Source organism: Chelonoidis abingdonii, chromosome 3 (assembly GCF_003597395.2).
Source record: "Chelonoidis abingdonii isolate Lonesome George chromosome 3, CheloAbing_2.0, whole genome shotgun sequence".
In the NCBI taxonomy this organism is placed as follows: domain Eukaryota; kingdom Metazoa; phylum Chordata; order Testudines; family Testudinidae; genus Chelonoidis; species Chelonoidis abingdonii.
Window position 1 is genome coordinate 24,984,506 of NC_133771.1, and position 22,478 is coordinate 25,006,983.

A 22,478-nucleotide genomic window follows, 5' to 3' on the forward strand; every position below is an offset into this window, starting at 1 on the left:
ATTTAATAGTTTAACTCTACTGTCGCTCCCTCTATCCCCTTCCCCCAACTCCCAATTTAATAATGACTGCCAATATATTGCATAAAAGTAGTTACTGAAAAATTGTGTGGCAATGAAATGTATAGATCTTATTAAATTAAGTAGCTAGTTGGTACTAAACTAACGTAAACTTGAGGGCCTTATGTTTGTATGACAGAAGTGTGTCCTATCAAATGTTTTTGTATAGGTAAGAGCAACTGATCACTTCAAATAAGCTTAACATATGTTAATCAAGGCTCTAAACAAAATAAAGAATTTACAAAAAGGGTAACTCAATTGTTCATGCCACTTACGAGCAAATAGTAGTCCTGAGAGCTCTACCATGGAGGCATTTACTGACACAGTAAATGGAACGATGATTGCTACTTTAATTTTCATTTTTTACAATCCATTGTTCTTGTGGCACCACTGGCATGCATGGCTTTTTACAAAGTCCTTACCCGGAGGAGCTTACAGTCTACAGAGTACAGCTAAGTCACATGGCTTGCATTTGCAGCACAAACATAGGTTATATCATCAGCATAACGATTAAATCAATAATTCAAGAGGATCTGGGATCTGTAAAGTTGCAGCTGAATAAACTGGATACCTAACTGTATAGTTTGAATACACATTTAAAAAATCAATTAGAAGTTTGTCACTGGACCGTGGTCAGCCGCTTAGGCATCTAATTACAGCATGTCAATCTCAAACTATTTCTAAGCAATGTATCATTTCAGAGGTAACTAACTAGGAACATGGAAATAAATGGTTATAGTCGAAGTAGAATGAACCACCTCTTATTTCCTTTTAATACTACAGCTATCAGGAAGTCACTTCAGAAGATAACCGGTCACAACTTCTTGAGGTTTTAGAAGCTTCCTCTGAGAAACTAAACAATACTCTTCAGTGGCATAAGGATATTCTGAAATCATCTTTGGCTCAAGACAGTTTCCATTTAGATAAGGTTAGGTTAATCAATAAATCTTTCCCTCATCTATCATATATTAATGATTTCCAGTCTCTTAGGTACATTTTGTCTGTAAAGTGCCAAACACTCTTATAACGCTTTAGAAATACCAACACCACCACAACTGCCTAAGAAGAAGATTGGAAAATATCAATTCTGATCACAGCAACTTAGCTAAAAAGCTGTTGTATATAAGAATTGAGTGGTGTCCCTTTAGATAGTTTGAGAGCCCTTTAATAGGCCTTACTGCTTTCTATGTTTTCAAAGCCTTCAGAACCCTGCAAGGAGCATGTTGCATATACTTAGTAAACATGGCTATTTGGGGACATTCCCCCCGTGAACTTGGTTCCTTCATATTATGTTTCTTCACCTAATTATTTGGTTTACATTTTAAAAGCAGTAAAGACAGAAGCTGCTATATGGAATCACACTCTTCCTCACACTCTTCATTCAAGTCTTCACTCTGGAGGTTTACTTCTTTTCTGACTTCTTTTTCGTTCTGCCACCTTTTTCTCACAGATTTTTCAAATTGTAGATGACTGTGCCTCCCTTATCCTGTCCAAATCATCATCATCATCTATATTAGTCAGAGCAAATAACTGGTGGAATGCAAACAGAGCCAAGTGGAGTTGGTTCACAAGCCTTTCATTAGGTTTCCTGACACCTTTTCAAGGCTAAAAGATGTTCTTCCTTAATCCTGTTATGAAAAACATTAAATGATAACACTGCTCTACAGCCAAAATGCTTCTGAAATAAATGTAGTCAAACTTTACTAATTCTGGGTCACTGAGAACGATAATGCTTAAAATTGTTGATTGGCTCTAGTCTAGCTGTTGGGCTCCAGACTACAGCAGTGGAATCTCCTGACAGGTGATGTTAGGGTTTCCATGTTCCACAACTGTCAAAAGGATCTTGTCCCATTCTTCTTCATGGAAGGTGATCTTGTAGCCTGCAACAACATCGATGGTGTGATGGCAGCCCTCAACATTGTTCACGATCCAGATGAGTGGAGACTGTTCATTGATTCATCGAAGACGAGTCTTCAAGCTTTTTTGCTGCATAATGGCAATGTTTTGCCATCAATTCCAGTTGGTCATGCAGTCCATATGAAGGAAACCTATGACAACATGAAACAACTTTTGAGGTGCATAAACTATGACCAACATCAGTGGCAGCTTTGTGGCGATTTGAAGGTTGTTGCTCTCTTGCTTGGTCTGCAGACTGGATACACAAAGTACTGCTGTTTTCTCTGCGAATGGGATAGTCGTGCAAGAGATTCCCACTACATCAAGAAAGATTGGCCACTCCGACAGTCATTGGAGCCTGGGAGGAAAAGTGTTCAGCATCCACCACTTGTTGAATCAAGGAAGATTTTGTTACCACCCTTACACATCAAGCTGGGTCTGATGAAGAACTTTGTCAAGGCCATTGACAAAACACAAGCAGCTTTCAAGTACCTCCGTGGAAAATTTCCAAGGTTAAGTGAAGCTAAGATAAAGGAAGGTGTCTTTGTTGGTCCTCAGATTCGTGAACTTCTTCGAGATGATGCATTTGACCATGCACTGCGTGGCAAGGAAAAGACGGCATGGAAAGCCTTCCAGTTAGTGGCAATAAATTTTCTCGGAAACAACAAGGCAGACAACTACAGGTTGTTGGTGGAAAACCTCCTCAAGGCATACAAAAGCCTTGGTTGCAACATGTCACTAAAGATACATTTTTTGCACTCTCATCTAGATTTTTTTCCACCGAACTGCGGAGCAGTGAGCGACGAGCACGGCGAGCGATTTCACCAGGACATTGCAACAATGGAGAAACGCTATCAGGGCAAATGGAGCCCATCAATGCTTGCAGACTATTGCTGGACAGTGACAAGAGATGCTCCATTTAATGAATACAAGAGACAAGCCAAGAAGCGCGAGTAGACACTGAATAGGACTAAACTATGTACATAATAGTTTTTGCCTTTTGTTTCATAATAAATTTTATTTATATAACCCTTTTGCTGATTTTTAAAGTGTTACATAAACAGGACAGGTGAAATATTATCATGTAAAGCAACCATAAACACATGAAAAGACCTAGGTTTACAATTTATGATTAAAACTCTACTATCTACACAATATACATAGACATAAATAAAATGTAAAACCTTAAATATCTTAGAAACAGTAGCCAGTTGTTTTAATTGTCATATTTGAATTCAGCACATCAAAATACATAATAAATACCACATTTTATCTCTGAAGCAGACAACTTCTCAAAAATTGTAGACCAGTGTAATCTTGCTTGACAAGCCCTAACCTTCATCATTTTGCTATTTAACTTATAGCTCCGGAATCAGAGCAATTCTTCCCAGATATGATTTTATGTTTTCATGTTTCCTGATAATGAAAATAAAGTTCAGAACCCTACAATACATTGAAAACATAGGATAATTCCTCAAAAGACTGATACCAGTGTTTTCAGAAGAGGATATGAATTCTATTTCTATTGACAAATATGATGTGGACAGCACAGATTAGTTACATAATTTGTTTTCAGATTTCTTTTCTTTGCATATTAGAAATATCTCTTACAGAGATAAGCAATGTAATATGAGAGTGAGAGAGCAAGCACGCATGTGTAGGAAAAAAGAGGAGTTGTGATTGCTTCTCTGCAAAGCCTTTTGGTTGACAACTCAAGATGTTCAGTCATAAGAAGCCAGACAGACAGATACTGCAGAAAGAAAAGTGAGACCTTTTCTGGAATGGTGCAGTTTTCTTCTTAGCTCTTTTTTGACATTTCACCTATTCCCTCAGGTTTCTAAGTTAAGATTTCAGTAGAAGCAGCGAAGGGTCAGTAGTATAACTCTTTCTAGGAGGTCCTGCCGTCATTCACTTTTACTGAGCTGCAATAATTCAAGAGCTTTTTTGAGTATTACATAGCCAACTCACTTTAGAACCACATAAGAACCCAATATGTCAGAAGCTCCCAGTCCATTGTACTTTAGTTATTGAATCAGAGGTGTTGTGTTTTCTTTTTGCCTGCAAAGCACTTCATTAAAAAAAGGGAATCCTCTCCTGGATACTCCCTTTCAACAACACAAATATCCACTGCTTCATTCTCAAATTCTTCATTTGATTCCCATAACTTAATCTTGGTCTTTCCATACCACATACCAGTACATATAGCAAAATTGTTTCTTATTCACTTGTGAGCTAATTATTTTTTTTTAAGTCAAAGAGTTGTCTACCAAAGAGGCCCTGCAGACCATTAATGCTCCATGATTTAAAGCAGAGGTTCTCAGCCAGGGTGTGAGGTGTGTCAAAGTTTCTAGGGAGGGCAAAGCAAGCCTTCTAATAATGCAGAAATTATAGTGTGTGTGTGTGTGCGCGCATGTGTGTGTCCCAAACACCACAGGTCACAATGCCACTCATTAAAATATGGCCCATCTTGACAGAAGGATGGCCAGGCCAAATTTGAGAGAGTGGTGTTGCAACCTGTGGTGTGTAGCCCCCCTAATCTGAGCAAACGATGCCATCTAAACACTGAGTGCTAGGTGGCAGTACCCTTTTCACTATTTTGTGGACAAAAGGCTCCAAGCTTTTTTTTTTTTTTTAAAAAGGAGCTAAGGTGGGGTGTCAAACAGATAGTAGGAGTTAATAGAACAGAAGTACTTTATATCTCTTTTGACTGTAAAGGGTTAACAAGTTCAGTAAGCCTGGCTGTCACCTGACCAGAGGACCAATCAGGGGACAGGATACTTTCAAATCTTGAGGGAGGGAAGTTTCTGTGAGGGTATTCCCAGTGTCTATAGCTGAAAACCCTGTACCTATCCATTTTAAATTTACAAAGATAATTTTTACTGTTTTTCTCTCTTTAATTAAAAGCTTTTCTTGTTTAAGAACCTGATTGTTTTTTTTTTATTCTGGTGAGACCCCAGGGGACTGGGTCTGGATTCACCAGGGAATTGGTGGGGAGAAAGGAGGGAAGGGGAGAGAGGGGACCAGAGTGTACCAGGCACTGGAATTCCTGGTTGGTGGCAGCGCTACAGGTTCTAAGCTGGTAATCAAGCTTAGAGGAATTCATGCTGGTACCCCATCTTTTGGATGCTAAGGTTCAGGGTGGGGAATTGTACCATGACATGGGGTGATTCAAAAGAGTTTAAAACACCTGATTTACAAAGACACCATCAACTAGAAACAAAAAAGTCATTTTCTTCTGGAAATTTTATTTCTGCTATAAATTATTCCTAAGGCTTGATGTAGAGTAGGAAGTAGTACCAGAAACACTTGCCTTTAAACAGAATTGCAGGAAGATTACAGGGGAGGGGAGGGAACCTCTCTATTTGAGTTTCTTTGCTCTGGAATTAATCCTGAGCCTCAGATGTCAACGGCAAAATTCCCAATGACTTTGTTAGAGTGGGATTAGTGAATATGTGCAAATTAAATTAAATTGAATTGTTCACTGCCTGTGGCATCTCCTGTGTCTTACACTAGGGTGATGAATTCACTCTCATATGCTGCTCTGGGGCAGTTCATAATAATATTTTTCCTTAACAGGAGGGTATTTACCAGCAAAAGCAGCAGAAAAACAAAACACAAATTGAAGAGATAGCAGGAGAGTAGAAGAGGGATAAACCCAGGCATATTTATTATTTCTTTTAGAGTCACTCAAAACAAGCTTCCAAACATCAATATGGGAACAAAACTCACTGATTTAATCTATAGTATTTTGATGACATACTATTTAAAGAACGCATCAGAAAAGTAAATTATACACCTCTACCCCGATATAACATGAATTCTGATATAATGTGGTAAAGCAGCACTCTGGAGAGGAGGGGCTGCAAACTCCAGCAGATCAAAGCAAGTTCAATATAATGCGGTTTCACCTGTAACGCGGTAATATTTTTTGGCCCCCGAGGACAGCGTTATATCCAGGTAGAGTTCTTCTTTAAGTTCTTGGTTTCTGAAAATAAGTTTGACTGTGTCCCTTTAAAACGCTCTACACTTGAGTACTTACTGATATGGGCATGAGTACTGGTACTCAAGGTTCTGTGACAGGTACTATAGGACATGTTACACCTCTTTGTTTGAATAATATGCCTCTGCCGTGTAACTCAGTACATTCTAATCTGCAATAGAGCTTCAGCTCTCCAAAGGATAATCTTGCATATTTGAGAGACTAGGGTACAGAACTCAAGAGCCATTCTTGGTTGAGTGGCAGTAGGGTGATCAGATGTCCCGATTTTATAAGGACAGTCCTAATTTTTGGGTCTCTTTTATATAAGCTCCTACTACCCCCAACCCCGTCCTGATTTTTCACATTTGCTGTCTGGTCACCCTAAGTGGCAGTGACAGACACAAATGAGGTTTTAGACTGGTAAACTGGATTTGGAATCGCTTCACTTTACTTGGAATGAAGAAACAGTGGGGTAGACTAACCATCAGAACAGCTTCATAATGAAGTGCTCATTGCCATAGTTTGCAAAGAGTAGTGCACATCAAGCTTTGCTGGCAACTTCCATTTCAGCTCATCTTTTTTCTAGTCAAGAGCAGCAGTACTTACAAAACGAGACTATTATTTCCTCTCACCTTCCTCTGTATGCATTACAGCAGCAGTTTCCAATGAAATGTCAGGACATGCAGTATCAGGTGTGTCTGGTCACACCAGACAAATGCACTTGTTAGACATTTCTTTAAGCCCTGCAGCAGAAGTGGTTAGCTCCCCAATTTCCATACAGCCATGCTTTTTGGTCAAATCCACCCTGTGTCAAGAACAGTCTACCAGAATCACATCTAGAAAATTACTATTGATTTCTCCAGAGTGTACAAGGATTTTTCTGGCAACTGTGCTTTCCATAAACATACTGTAGACTACCCCACTTTCAAACATGCTTGTTACTAGCATAGTTACAGCCACGGTATGGAGAGAAAGCATAATCTAATGGACGAAGTGTGAGACTGGGAGCTTAAAGTTCTGATAGGCTGCTAGTTGCCTATGCCAGCTCTTCCGCATATTTGTTGCATGCCATCTAAATTTGTTTTATCTTCCTTATCTGTAAAATGATAATACTTACCTATCTCACAGAGTTGCAAACGTTAATCTTCAATACAAAGTATTATGGAAATGTCTTTACAGTAGGAGTTAAGGTACTTTCCTCAGCTAGATGCCTATAGTCTACCATGCATTTCATATATTTTTATACATGCTCAAATCTTAATTGGTACTGTATGTTCAGAAAAAATAAGTCACAGGACTATGCTAAATAATTAGTTTTCTCACCTTAGGAAGATAATCACAACCAAGAAGAATTGCTAGCCCAATCAGAGACTCTCTGTCACAATGTAGTTTCTCTTTAATAGAGGACATTGTATAGCAGTCAACATGTGGGTCCTGCAAGAAAAAGATTACAACTGGAAACAGTGTAGGCAGGACCACAGCTGACAGGTTAACAGCAGTTTGTCCTACTGTTGTTCAACCGCTAGCCTAGAGGAGACCAAGCCATTTGTCATTGTTACACAAAGTATGATTGACATAAATATCATCTTGCATTGAAGACTGACCACATGATTTTAAGAATTGCAGCTTTCAAAATCTACACACAAACGTTACTATTTTTAAGTAAAATAATTAATCAAAGATTAGAAATTTAACCAACACCCTAGGCTTATAGAATGACTAAGGGTATGGCTACACTTGAACGCAGCGCCAGCGCTGGAAGAAAGCTCTCCCAGCGCCGCACGTACTCCACATCCTGATGGGGTTTAGCTTGCAGCGCTGGGAGCCGCGCTCCTAGCGCTGCGGCATTGTTTACATTGGCACTTTACAGCACTGTATCTTGCAGCGCTCAGGGGGGTGGGTTTTTTACATCCCTGAGTGAGAAAGTTGCAGCGCTGTAAAGCGCCAATGTAGCCAACGCCTAAAGAACACTCTGAAGCTGCAAAGGATGGATGAACAGGAGGAAGTTGTCTTCTATCAAAGAATCTGAACTTTAAAAACAAAAACAAAAACTTTAAACCCAATTTTCAAACTCTTTAGGCACCTTGACAGATACTTAAACAACTACAGTAAATACCCATTTTAATGCTGATTTGAACACCTAATTTAAGATATCCCACTTTGAAAACTGGGCTCTAGTTTACTCTGTACAAATGTATAGCAAACGAACACAAGCAAATTGCCCTAAAATATTTTCTTTTTTAACATGTGCTCCCAGCTCTGCCTCTTCATTCCATTAGTTCTCACAAAGATACAAGCACTTTTTTTTAGCTGAACAACAGTTTCTTATACCAGGGTACATTTAAATCTTCAATCTTTACTCCATTTGCTACCCCACTTGCTTGAGGCCCTAGACCAGGGGTCGGCAACCTTTCAGAAGTGGTGTGCCGAGTCTTCATTTATTCACTCTAATTTAAGGTTTCGTGTGTCAGTAATACATCTTAACGTTTTTAGAAGGTCTCTTTCTATAATATATAACTCAACTATTGTTGTATGTAAAGTAAATAAGGCTTTTAAAATGTTTAAGAATCTTCATTTAAAATTAAATTAAAATGCAGTCCCCCGGACTGGTGGCCAGGACCCGGGCTGTGTGAGTGCCACTGACAATCAGCTCACGTGCCGCCTTTGGCACACGTGCCAGAGGTTGGCTACCTCTGCCCTAGACGTAGCATAAAATAACTTTCTCTGCATACTACAGAAGAGTGCAAAAGAGAGCTATTTGTTCTGCCTTCTCAAATGTATCAAACTACATTCCTAATGCATCTAGAATTTTAACCAGGGTGGTCTGCTTTATTGGATATGTTCATTTTTGGACTGGTCATACTATAGCTTATTATTCAGATGCACAAGACATGGTGTCAATAGTGCTTGATTTGAGGAGCAGCCATCATTATCAAGTGTGAAAGTGATACACATTTTAATGTGTAAGTAAGATGCAAATAAGTGAATTTGCATTTATTTAACTCCTAGACCTGTTGCTTCTATAAGCACACAACTGTCACTACAGGGCTGTGTCCTGTAGAAAATTTCCAGCTTTAGGTGACATAAGAATTCATGTAATAGAAAACCTAAACAGACAGCAGCTAATTTCATGTTTGTTAGTCAACTCAGCTGTTTTTCTTATTCATTCAGTGCTTGAACACTAATGAATCAAGTGAAGCAAATCTGCTGTATAAAAACAGAGATTTTAAGCAAGACCAAATACAGGAAGACAAAAGTATGATACTGTTAGTGATGTTAATATAGTATTTAGCCTGTATATTTGCCTGAAATAAAATTTTGGGTTTTGTTTGCCTGTTTGACTTTTGATATTTTTACAAATATGTGTGAACAAAGACATTTTGTTGCATTTGCCCACAACCAGATGGGGTTTATAGCACAATGAGAAAAGATAAGGAAGTGAGTTAAAGTGTTGCTGGTATTGGTGGGAGTTTAATATACATGACTGCCTCAACTTCTATCGCAAGGCAAGGCCAAGCAACCAGTTGGGAGGGGCAAGAAGGGGCGGCATAAGAAACACTAAAAAGCGAAAGAAATGGTGACCCTGGCCAAAACACAACCTCGCTCCCTATCCCTCTGATGAGGCACAAAAGAGGTGGTACCAAAGCCCTCAAGATTCACGATCCTCCAAAACGGAGCATGACCATAAATTGTAAGGGGTGGGACCAGGGGTGTGTACTATAGATATAATTAAGCTTGCTAAGAAGGAGGAGGTGGGCAAAAGGAACGGGGAAAAGCTCTGCAGCGTACAGAGCTATGGATATGCTTGCTTGATTAATCCCATTAAATACTGCATTGCCTGAACTTTGGACTCTGGTCTTCTGCTTTTTGTTAGCCTGACAAGAACCAAGGGAGGGGTGAGGGAGAAGCCCTAACAGATACCATAAATATTTTGAACAATTAACTAGGTGCTTCACATTTATTTGAGCAATATAATGAGTGTGAAGTAGTCTGAAGGAAAAAAGACTCCAAAAACCTAACACACTACCTTTGCATTCATGGTAAAATTCTTATAAACTGTCTGAGCTCCATACAAGAAAGCGTCTCCATCATTGGTGATGCAGCCATCCACATATCCATTTGCATTCAGGTAAGCACACATCGCCTCCGCTTCACCAGCTGCTTGAACCCAAGGTAATCCTAAACACTCCAACATTTCAAGGCACTAAAGAAAACAAAAATATTCAAGAGAAGACAGGGATTGAATCTTCAATTATCTCTTTTTACAATTAACAATTTTTTCTAAACAGTCCTCAAAGTCATGTATATGTCTGCAATGGCCTTTATTGTTATTATCAGCGTAGTACTATCATTGTATGTGTCACTTTACAATACATGTGGCATTGCAAACAAAGACTAGATCCCCGACTGAACTAACTTATAATTTATAGTGAGTAGGGACATGGTTATGTTCAGTTTCATAGTACTAAACACACACTGAGTGTCAAAACACTTCGCATATCAGATAGGCTCATCAGATTTTTGAAGGAGAGGCTGGAAGATTGGCATACGTTGCTTAGGAGGCTTCTGTGCAGAAAGAGGTACAGAAGTAGACAGTGAGCAAAGCTTAGGTGGAATATAGGCAAGACAAAGTATGAACAGGACTTCTTAAACTTTCATCATGGATCACACCTTAATGAAGTGCCTCAGGGATCCATGTCCCCTCCCACTCATGATCACATAACATCTCTGTGGTAATTACAGCAATTGCTTAAGTGGAAAAGTAATAGATGGGAATGTGCAGAGGAACAGAGGAGCCAATCCAGAGATGCAAGAAAATTGTGCATGTGCATGAGTGAGGTAGGGGTCCATGGGAAATCATGGTTAGAGCAGCAGAAAAGGAAGGTTATCTTTGTAGAAGTGTTGTGTGCAAGCTACCTGAAGTGACTGTACTGAATTATTATGGTTCCTTCTCTTCACAAGTTAGGATTTTTAACAAATCAAAAAACACAAGAGTGGCATAGTAAGAATTGGTGTCCTAGTGGAGCGTAGCTCACTCCAAGCAGCTTGACAACATTAATATATTGTATTCAGGTTATTCATCCGCTGCCCGATCCAAAAGCCACTGAAATCAATGGGAATATTTCCACTGGGTTTTGGATCATGCCCTTGAAGAGGAACAAACAAAGCAAACAAACATCTTCCCTCATTTCATTCCTGTCCTAGAAACACTTTTCCAACGCTACTAAAAACTTTATGGAAGTACAGTTTACTTCAATCACAAAAGAAACCTGGCAAACAATGAAGCTGACATTAAGCACACCTCTACCTCGATACAACGCTGTCTTCGGGAGCCAAAAATTATTATCGCATTATAGGTGAAACTGCGTTATATTAAACTTGTTTTGATCTGCCGGAGTGCGCAGCCCTTCCCCCCCCCCACCCCCCGGAGCACTGCTTTACTGCCTTATGTCAGAATTAGTGTTATATCGGGTCGCATTATATCGGGATGGAGGTGTATCTACAAGTTACTAATTGTTCTACAATGTTACTTAAAAGGATAGTAGTCATTGTGGTCCAAGGCCCACAAATTCAACATGCAAACTGATATCGCCATGTATTTTTTCATGCCACAAGCAATCATGTAGTACATTATATTGATATGAGAGCAAAGAAAGATCTGAACACTAAGGAAATGAGGAATTAGTAACGAAAGATAACAAAAACTTCCATACAGATTGACAGAGCTATTTGTGCTGCAATCTTAGTTCTCTCAACCTAGTTAAATACATTTCTCACCAAACATTTTCACAGCTAACTATGTTAACATGGCTACTTTCCTGGTTCACAGACCTAGGTTATTTATGTAATGACCAAAAGCGTGTTACGTGCTTTAGAGCAGTGGTTCTCAACCAGTGATTCAGGGCCCACTGAGGTACCATGAGCAGGTCTCAGGGGGTCTGCCAAGCAGGGCTGGCATTACACTTGCTGGGTCCCAGGGCAGAAAGCCAAAGCCTCACCACCTGGGGTTGAAGCCCAGGGCTCCAAGCCCTGCCACCCCAGCTGAAGCCGAAGCCTGAACAACTTAGCTTCACAGGGCCCCCTGTGGCATGGAGCCCTGAGCAGTTGCCCTGCTTGCTACCCCCTAATGCTTGCCCAGGCTTTTATATGCAGAAAAACAGTTGTTGTAGCGCAGACAGGCTGTGGAATTTTTATAGCATGTTGGGGGAGGGGGGGGGGAGGGAAGGCTCAGAAAGAAAAAGGTTGAGAATCCCTGCTTTAGAGACGTATACACAGGTCTACACAACACTAATATGTTTATTAGGTAAGTAATCAAAATATAAAAACAAAAAGGCTTATGAGGAATTAGACGGCTTGAGAGATTGGTAATAAGATACAGAGCCTTTTATCTCATAATCACTAGTCTGAATCCAGCACAGATCAGTAATGAACAGACAGACTTGTCATGCAACAGCTGTTAGAAGAATAACTAGAATTTCTATCTGCTTTCAAATAGATGGGTGTCCTGATGCCAAAATCACCAGGACAATAGTCCACCTTCTTTCCAGCATCAGCAAAGAGATTAAGGAATGGAACAGAGCAAGTCAGGTTTAAGGCGCATCCAAGGAATGGTGAAGAGAGCTTGTACTAACACTATCTGTGTAATGCCTATTGTGCACTTAGCTAGAGAAGAGTCTCCAGCATTGTCAACCTAGAACTATTAACAGGCACTATATTCACTTATGATTTATTGTCAACATGTATACCATGGGAGTTTAATAAAAGTGTATTGGAATTTACATAGATAGGGGAGACTACTAAGTCTGTAGACTCCAGAATGTGCATAATAATTTTTACGTGCTAATTCAAATAATCATCCTGCACTGAGTGACATTGCTCAATGTTGTACAGTACATATGGGAACACAGTGCTCCAAGAAGTTTATATGAACTTCCACAAAAAAAGCGGGTTCATAAACTCTTAATACAGAAAATTACAGGACTAATATCCAATCTCAAAGTGATGCAATTTTTTTAGGGGGCAGAATCTCATTAAAAAATCTGTCTGGAGTAATTTCTGTGTGTCAGATTTATTGTAAATTCTCTTTTTTTTCCCCTCCCTTTCCATTCTCTAATACCACAAATAATGAAATTCCTCTATCACTCACCTCTTTTAAAACTGATTTAAAATAGGATCTCCCTGTTTTTGCAGCCCTAGGTTTTTTCGAAGACCCATAGCGGAGCTCATTCCTCTTACTCATTGTTTCTGCTTTCAGCTTTGGGGCATCCCCCTCCATTACAAACACCAATTTGATCTCCATTGAGGTTAAAGAAGAGATTCGAAAAAATAGATTCCTGCATTAACAAAGTAAACAAACAATTTCACTGAAAAATTTAGTTATAAATTAAGTCTCATGACAACTGATGTGTATACCCTAAATGGAAATTTCATGTTGGTCAGAACTTCATAATGAAATGTACACAGTTTCAAACCAAGGAACAAAAACAGCAAAAGAAACACCGTAAGGACAATTGGATTATAGCCCTAACCCAATGCTCCTCCATCCACCCCAAAAGAGTCTACAGCTGCCATTTGGAAAACATCTACAAACAGATCAGAAAATATTTCAGACCATTTTGTATTGCAAGTCCTTGTACAGGTACGTAACTACAGAGAGGAAAGATATTCATTTTTCTGTGGACTTATTGCTCAGAAGAACTTTAATACCTTTTCATGAATTCTGTATTATAGAAATATATTCTTGTTCAGCCTTCCAAAACTGTCATGAAATTTACCAGCTCATGAACAAGATCTGCTCCCAGACCTACCTCCATACTGATGACAAAGGGAAATTGGAAGAAGGGAAACAGACATCCTGTTAAATCCAAGGTTAAAATGTTGAGAATACCTCAGATGCTATGGTGATCAGTGTGATATAAAACTCAGATACATCAAAAATAACATTATTTTTAACATACTGGTTTATATATTTCTTGTGGGCAAAAAGAATTTTGCATCTTTCATAACCACAATTTTTCCTACGACAGTAATACTGAGTTGACACAAAGATAATACATTTTTGCCATAATCCGTTGAGCTGATATTCGAAAGCAGTAGAACAAACATTCAAATGTGTTAGATTGATTTAGAAAGACTACTGCTTAAAAATATTTTAGATAATATACTACTACTGAGGGGAGATGAACTGACATTTCTGGAGGCTGAAACCCTGTTTATGTACAGAACAAATATAATACAATCAGTTTCATGTAAGTTTCCCTAAAATGGCTTAGCAATGTACTTTTAATCCTGTCCCCATGAAAGCTTGTCTACAGTGGCGAAATAATTTATTCTCCAGATCCATTCAGCTTTTGGTCACTCTGCTGAAAGTTCTTAAAAGGGTGCCAGTTAGGGTGATCTGTGTGATGTGGATATCTCCATTAGAAAACTGACTGATATTTCCACCCCACTGCGATCAAAGTAATAACTTTCTGTTATTACTAACGTGATTAGTAACTAACAGATTTGAATCAGTGCCCCCATACTAGACAATTTTTTAATTAACTGCTGATTGGCTAAGGCTGCATTTTTTAAAATGGTCAGCTATCTTGGGTCCCTAATATGAGACATTTTAGATGCTATCAGAAAAAGGGGTGCACCCAGAATTTCAGTTGAAGTCAGTTGGTGCTGTGGACTCTTACAACTTCAGAAAATCATCCACAAAGCCTCTTGAGCTGGGTACTCAAAATCTAAGAGATCTAAAAGCCACTGGTCACTTTTAATAGTAAAATTCTAGTTATCTATAGCTCCACATGTCCTCTTTTCAGTCCTGTTTGCACAAGTCAATACTTTGGAGTTACAGTCACTTTGATTAGTTTGTTCTTTGAACAAGAATCAGACACATCAACCAAATATGCACATACTCCTCAGGGCACTTCATAAAGGCTCATGCAGAATGATAGGCACATGCTGAGTAAGTGGTTAAAACTATACGGTAATATGGACTACCATGGATTTTGGAAGTACCTTGGCATAGCTCTGGGAGTAAAGCAACAAACGAGCAAACTATATCATACAGATTCAAACACTTACCGGTTACAGTTACCCACCCAAAAAAAGAAGAAGAAAAAAAAGATACTGTACCTAAGATGAGGCTTGGTGACTACTCCAATCATCTTTTTAACAGTCTGTGCCTCACACACCCATAGACTTAAATCAACAGCAAGGGTTTTTCCCCTGAGACTGCTCAGATGAACATGTTCTTTCACAGGCTCCAGGATCTGCCATAGATTAGTCACTCCCATTGTCCTAAATTCTGCTTTGCCAATATGAGGGCATCAGCTGTAAAGACTGATTAAAACAAAAGTTCACAGCTCAGAATATGGAATGTGGCAATTTTTTGGGGGGAAGTAAGTGCTCTAAGTACTTCTAAAAATAAATGTTAATGACTAAGAGAATGACACAATCAAGCCATTCAAATATTTAGAGACTTAAGTTTATAGACCACTTGTTTAATGGATGAGCTTCTTGAAGGACAACTTGTATTACAAACAGGCTACAGTCCTGCCTGAATTGAATGGTAAAAGTGTCTAGTTTAAGAAATCACTTCGTCTACATCTTAAGTGCCTCTTTCTCACTTTCCATGATAACTGAACATCTACTGCCCCAATCCTTTCTCACAGAAAATTCAGATTTCTATGAATAAACATATTTCTGTTCAACTACAAGAAAAGAGCACGGATACATGCCATTGTGTCTTTCTATCCAAAAGTGAGGGTGAGACTTTGAAATTCATACTTCTTTATTTCTTCTTGAAGTTAACATCTGAGAATTACTTTTATGGAAATAGTGCTTTTTGTCCGCAACCAGAAAGACATTGGGACAGATCACCAGCTGGTGGAAATGATCACAGCTCCATACTGGAGCTATGACCATTTATACCAGCTGAGGATCTACCCCAGTATATTAAGTGGGATACATTCCTTTTGACTCTCTCTCTGCTTATAACTCTAAATTTATAGAATCATAGAATATCAGGGCTGGAAGGAACCTCAGGAAATTCTTCCTTTCCTGAACCCTCCCTCATCCCTTCCTGTTATCAGATTTCCTTTTCTTCCTGTTTTCTCCTCCTCTTTCCCATCCCTTTGCTCACTCCTCTCTCCTTCAGTCTTGACTGACCTTCCTTTCCAGTGCTGTTCTCACTTTCACCCCTTGCCACTTCTAAAATATCAGCCTTTTGCCTATACCGTGCTTGTTTGCTACTGTCCATTTCTTCACCTCAATACCAAACTATTCCTCTTGGGAGGAGAAGGAATACATTTTCCTTATGCTTATTCCTCTACATTTCAATATGAAATAAAAAAATCATATTCAAGTCTAAAATCACTTTTGTTAATGGGTTATGAATGTCTATTTTACCTTTTGAAATAAAGAAAATCTCTCGTAGAAATGACACAGCAGTCAGGTTACATTGTCACATTAAGAAAAATGATTGTGCTTAAAGAGTTTTACACTACTCTTAGAGCAAATCCTGACTTTGTAGGTAAAAATGGTATCAAATAGGAAGACAACCACGGAGAAGTTTGGATACAGATGAGGAATGCTGCCATCTAGTGGCCTCTTCAGCATGCGGCTTTCACAGAAAAGGGGTATCAGAGAAACAGTGTTAATGCAACACTAACATATGAGTATAAAGCCCTGGGATTCAGCTAATTTATCAGTCATTTTTCTTGCTCTCATTGCATGAATTACAAGTTGTTCTAATTGATGGGCTTCTTACTACTGGTTTTCAGGGGTTACATTCTCCCAGTAGATGGTCTATGCTTTGGAATTTGCAGCACCTAAATCTGTATTAATACACTCAAATAAGTGGCCTGATTTTCAGAAGTGCAGAGCACATACAGTTTCCTTTGAACTGAAGCAGGTTTCTAGGGAAATCACTCACAGCTCTGGGTGGTTAAGCACCTTTGTTCCCCTGCCCCAATCAAGTTACTTAATCAGACTCCTACCTTGAAGAATCCAAGCTTGGAAATATTACCGTGTTTGACTTTTGAAAGATTTCTGCTTTAGTTTATTACTGGATATTGATACGTTTGCTGTTGAGCAAAGGGTTTCTCTGCTGGCTTTTGAAGCCCAAAGGCTGCTGTTTCTTTTCAGAAACATAATGGTAAGGTGACTCGTTGCTTTTCAGTGGGAGTCAATATAATTTTTCAAACAGATACATCAAAAGAAAAAGCACATGCCTGATAAATTGTAGTATTGCATCTGTAAAGAAAACTATTCCCCTTAGCAACAAAGTAGGTTTCCTTTCTCTAAAGACTTGAGAACGTCAGGAGACAAGCAATTCATTAAGCAAGCTTCTAAATCCTGGGAAATCCCAGAAGTTAGTTAATTAGCTGATAAAAAGCTGATGACATATTAACCATTTTTGTGCCCTATGGACATTTGGAGAGCATCTAGTAATACAAGTCAAATACATTGGCATGGCTATGCTTCTGAAGTTTTGTATACCAGAACAGGCATTGCAAGAAATTAAGTGGCGCTATCCGAGTGCAAATCTGGAAAAAAAAAAAAGTACGTGTTGGGCTACCTCTTGCACTGTAAGAAAACTGATGTTGTGAATAGCACAGGCAAGAGACTAGAAGCGGGAAGCTGACATTTTCCTCACTCTAAGTTGCTGTGTTTACCCTGACACCCGGGGCTGGCCTGTGCCAGCCAAGTGGAGGTGCGGAGCTGTTCCACTACTGTGTAGACTTCAGGGCTTGGGCTGGAACCCAAGCTCTGGGATCCTCCCACCTTGCAAGATCGTAGCACCAAGACTCCAACCCAAGCCCAGAAGTCTACACAGCAATGAAAGAATCCTGCAGCCCAAGATCGAGTGGCCAGTACAGGGCAGTGGCGGGTGTCTAGTTGTGGTGTAGACATAACCTCAGAGATGCTTGTTAGGATATAGATATTCAGGCCTGTCTGCAAAGGCCTATACTTTAAGAGTTTAGGTGCATTCTTATCACTTAGCTAGTTACAGAGGTATAAAAGAATCAAAATCAGTGTCTGCTAGAGTAAGGGCCTTCTCTTACTGTGACAGTCTGAGGCCTGGTTCTTAGGCTAAGGCCTTCCGCTAAGTAGCAGAGGCAGCCATAAGCTGGGAAGTGTATGGTCACATCCTCACATTCCAAACTACTCACATTGAAATAAGGTGCTATTGGGCTATTAGGAATACAATCCTGTCCTGATTGTCCTATCACTTCCAGAGAAAAGGAAGAGCCTAGAAAATGTAAAAGGAAACTTAGTTTGATAGCATCCTGTCTGGCAAGAACTTATTTATCAATAGCTGGGATGTGAAATCCTCTTTCTGTGTTGTTCTATCACTGTAGTCTCCACTTCCTTATTGTTTGTATAATCTCTGTCTGGTTCTGTGATTGTTTCTGTCTGCTGTATAATTAATTTTGTTGGGTGTAAACCAATGAAGGTGGTGGGATATAATTGGTTAAATAAACATGTTACAGTATGTTAGGATTGGTTAGTTAAATTTCAGTAAAATGATTGGCTAAAGTATAGCTAAGCAGAACTCAAGTTTTACTATATAGTCTGCAGTCAATCAGGAAATAAAGGAGAAATGGGAACAGGGACTGAGGGTGGTAGAATTGGGATCATGTTTTGCTAAGGGGGGGGGAAATGGGAACAGGAACAGGGACACAGGCAAGGGGAACACTAAGGAAGGAAACTGGAATCATGCTTGCTGGAAGTTCACCCCAATAAACATCAAATTGTTTGCACCTTCGGACTTTGGGTATTGTTGCTCTCTGTTCATGCGTGAAGGACCAGGGAAGTGAGAGGGTGAAGGAATAAGCCCCCTAACAATGCTCATTTGCTAAGTAGCAGCCTCAACAGAATATATTTAGATAAATGATGCTTTAAAACTACACAGAAGTATTCTTTTTTTCCAAAGTAATACTTTAATATGTCCAATGGTTACCTTTAAAAGATAGAAAGCCTTGAATAGAACATTCTGCAGGGGGAAAATTAACTTTCTTACCACCTAACTGGGACTTCCAGCTTTTTGGGAGGTGAATGAGACAACACTTTGCAAAAAGCCCTTTTGATGTTACCATTTGTTGCCTATAAATCAGTCAATGTTTCTTATATAGCTTCCTATAGCTGTCCTATACATATCTGTGTGTTAATTGGTTCTATAGTACCATGATGACTTGAGCACATCTGTAGTAATGTACAGGGAGGAATAAATGCATCAAAAAAGTATTTCTAATTCCCCATAAACCATGCAAAAGTAGCCTATATAGACAAAATGGGCTACGGCAACTTTACAGAATGAAAAAATAAATAATCAATGTTTCTCAACACCATAGTAAATATTAATTTTATAACTCAGAAGTATTTTCTTTCCATGATTCAAAGTATCTTAGTTGTGAAGTAGGTAGGAACATGGCCATATACATTTTGGGAGTTCTTTTTTTTGTCAGGAGTTCTGATTTAGGTGAGAATCCCTTCTCAGAGTGTCACTGTCTTGAATGCGGGCTCTTGCCAAGACGCCATATGATCAGAGTTTATTTCAGGGGCCTAGTTATATTCAAATGTCTCCATCTCCACGTTCTATTTAGAGAAGTAAAATGTTTCCGCGCGACCTATTTCTCTAGTCTGATCGCCCTAAACATGTTGATTGTATTCAAAACACAAGCAAGATTGGAGTTTGAGTCTGGCTTCCTCTGAATCGTCCCGTATAAACTATGTTAGTCGGTCGTCTTCGTCTGATCCTATGGTAAACCAGCCCTTTATAGTTTAGAGCCGTAATCTCACAACACATGACATTTTACTATGTTACAATTAACTCACAAAAAAGCAAAGAGATTTAAAAATGAGTAAGATGAAGTGTAAGTGAATGACTGTCCATGCTGACTATTGCAGAATTTATCCAGACATCTTGGCCAATGCACCTCAGTTTTGCTCTGTCCTTCCTACTAGATCTCCCCATACAGAGAGGTCTTGCAATTACTTCTCTAACTACATCCTCACCAGTATTCCAGTCCTTTCGCGTCAGGCCCGTTCTTATTCGACGACTAAGCTCTCAAAGTGCCATGGATCACCCACAGTTATTCCATTTGTGGGATAGCTCTCGGTGTTTTTCATATGGGACAAAAGAGAGTTGAAAGAGTTTTAGAATGAAACTAAACACATTCTATGCATTTTAGTCTACTCTTTCAATATAAAAAGACTGTTGCACAAGATTAAATACTTGCAATTCTTTCTTTTAGTAAAAACAAGCAGAAACCATTAAGTCCCTTGCGTCTAGCTGTTAGCTGTATGCAATGCTGCGCATCTGCCCTCTAAATCAGGGTCAGCTTTCGGCCCAATTCCACCAATCCCCGAATTAGGCCCGCGCCTAGAGGCCTCGCCAGTGAGAATCTCTTCCCTGGCTAGAGCACCTTTTTTAATTTTTCCTCACCTGGCGCACTCTGGCGTCTTCATCTGGGGGTATTGGGGGCCCCCAACTTTTTGGCGGGGCGGGGGTGGGATTCCTTCCTCCCGCGAAGACCTAGAGCGAGTGAAGGACCCCCACACCGAAGCGCCGCCGAAGACTCGGAGCACTCCTCGCCCCAGTGAGTACCAAGCCCCACGTGTTTTTTGTACATTTTTTTTTTTTTTTTTTTTTTTTTAATAGTCATCCCTGCCAGGGCCCCGTTGAAACTGTTCGAATCGGGCCCCGCACTTCCTAAAGCTGGCCCTGGTAAAATACCAATACTTTTACCAATCCATGTGTATTCTCAGCATTAGGGGACTTTGGAGGGGGGAAGGGAAGAGAACCACTAAAATCCTGAACCCATTGTGGGCATAGGCATTGAGTTTCTCTTTTCCCCTGGGGTGCTCCACCTCCATTCTGCTCTGAGGGCCCCCCCTTCACCCCATTCCTTCAGGCTTTGCCCTTACTTCGCTTCTTCCTCACCTGCTCACTGCCCTCCCCAGAGTCCTGCCCCAGCCTACAATCAGCTGTTTTAGGGTGCAACCAAACAGCTGTGGCTGTGGGTGCTGAGCATTCACTATTTTTATTCTGTGGGTGTCCCAGCCCCAGAGCACCCACAGAGTCAGCACCGATGATTGTGGGTGCTTGGATGCCCCACCCAGAACTAAAGGTCTATCCACTCATCCAGGCCACAACTAAATTCCTGGGGCAACAAATGAACAAACAAAAATGGAGGGAGGGTCAAAGGTTAAAAAGAAGGGAACTAGAACAGGAAATAGAGCAGGGAACACTCAACAATGCACGCTGCTCCTGAAAAACATCCAGGGAGCCAGTGGACACTGCCCAAGGAACTTTGTTCAGAGGTATGAGACAAGGGACCAGAAATAAACCCCAGTCACCGAGACACACCCCCTTCCAGCTTCCTCCTCCGGGTGTGCCGGATGTTCATCTTGACCAGTGCCAGGAGGTTGACAAAGAGATCTTGTGACTTTGTGGGGATATGGAGGTAAATGAGGTGTGGGGAAAAGTACACCCAGAGCCTCAGTAGGAGGTTTCTCAGGTTGCAGTCCCTCAAGACCACTGGAGTAGAGTATCCCAAACTGGGAGAGGAGCTGTGGCTCCAGGGGCAGGGGAACATGGGCAGGGGAAGAGGCCCAAGGCTGGGGCTGCAGCTGGGCTGCGGTGGGGTAAAGTAGGGTGTGGAGCCATGGATGGGGCCGGGGCCAGGTGCAGAGCTAGTGGCAGGGCTAGTGGTGCTCCTGCCAACCTCCTACCCCCACGGTGGGGGCTGGTCTGGGCCCTGCTGCACCCCACAAATGTTCCTTTGCACCCCCTCAGGGGGTGCATCCCAAAGATTGGGGGACCTCTGCTTTATGCAGATGTGCACCACAGTCTCCGTCTTACTACAGAAAGGACAAGTGTTAGGGAATTCTGTGAACTGCACCAGATACATGCACCTGTGCTCCTGGCTCCATGGAGGAGCTGTCAACTAATATCCCTGGTGGGCCACCACTAAAGCCCTGCAACTCACTCCCTATACTAGGTCCTTAGGGGACTACCGGCTGTGCTACATCCAGGTTTCCTGTACTGATTTCTCAGGTGCAATGGCAGCAGGGTGGGGAAATGGAAAACTGCAGTATGGATGGGGGAGAGAGGAGACAAACAAAGAGCTAGGGCTTGAAATCAGGTCCCCACAGTGGGAAGCAGGTAACAGCCTTGATAGGGTCTGAATACAAACACACATCCCCAGGACGCCAAGCAGGAGCAACTGGGATACAACACGGGGCTGGATAGTTTAGCAAGCCTGGGATGTGACATGGGTGGCAGGAGAGTAAGTGTCAGAGGGCGGGGGAAATTAGAGCCGAGGGGTGGAGTGGACCCAGAGAGAAGGGAGCAGCCCAGATGGGGTGGGAGCCTGGAATCAAATCTGGGAGGGGATGATAGGAGGGAACAGCCCAGGTGGGGTGGAGTTTGGCAACCGAACTTGGGGGGGGGGGTTGTTACAGAAGGGAACAGCCCAGGCGGGGTGGAGTTTGGGAACAGAACAGGGCGGTGGGGGAGAGGATAGAGAGAGGAGAGCACACGCGTGTG

The 22,478-nt window shown here is 40.7% G+C and overlaps 1 protein-coding gene across 3 annotated transcripts in view; it reads right to left on the reverse strand.

Moving 5' to 3' along the window:
• The window catches only part of GEN1 (GEN1 Holliday junction 5' flap endonuclease), a 42,595-nt gene that overhangs the window by 19,614 nt on the left and 503 nt on the right, over positions 1–22,478 (reverse strand). For 2 of the 3 annotated variants that reach the window (XM_075063660.1, XM_075063659.1), the window contains exons 2-5: positions 15,056–15,262; positions 13,080–13,266; positions 9,960–10,136; positions 7,256–7,366 (exon numbers count right to left, since the gene is read on the reverse strand). In XM_075063660.1, the coding sequence (XP_074919761.1) occupies positions 7,256–7,366; positions 9,960–10,136; positions 13,080–13,266; positions 15,056–15,216 (636 nt within the window). In that variant the 5' untranslated portion in view covers positions 15,217–15,262. Of the gene's footprint in view, positions 1–7,255; positions 7,367–9,959; positions 10,137–13,079; positions 13,267–15,055; positions 15,263–22,478 lie in introns of those variants that run through there. The other variant, XM_075063661.1, reaches the window with a different exon arrangement.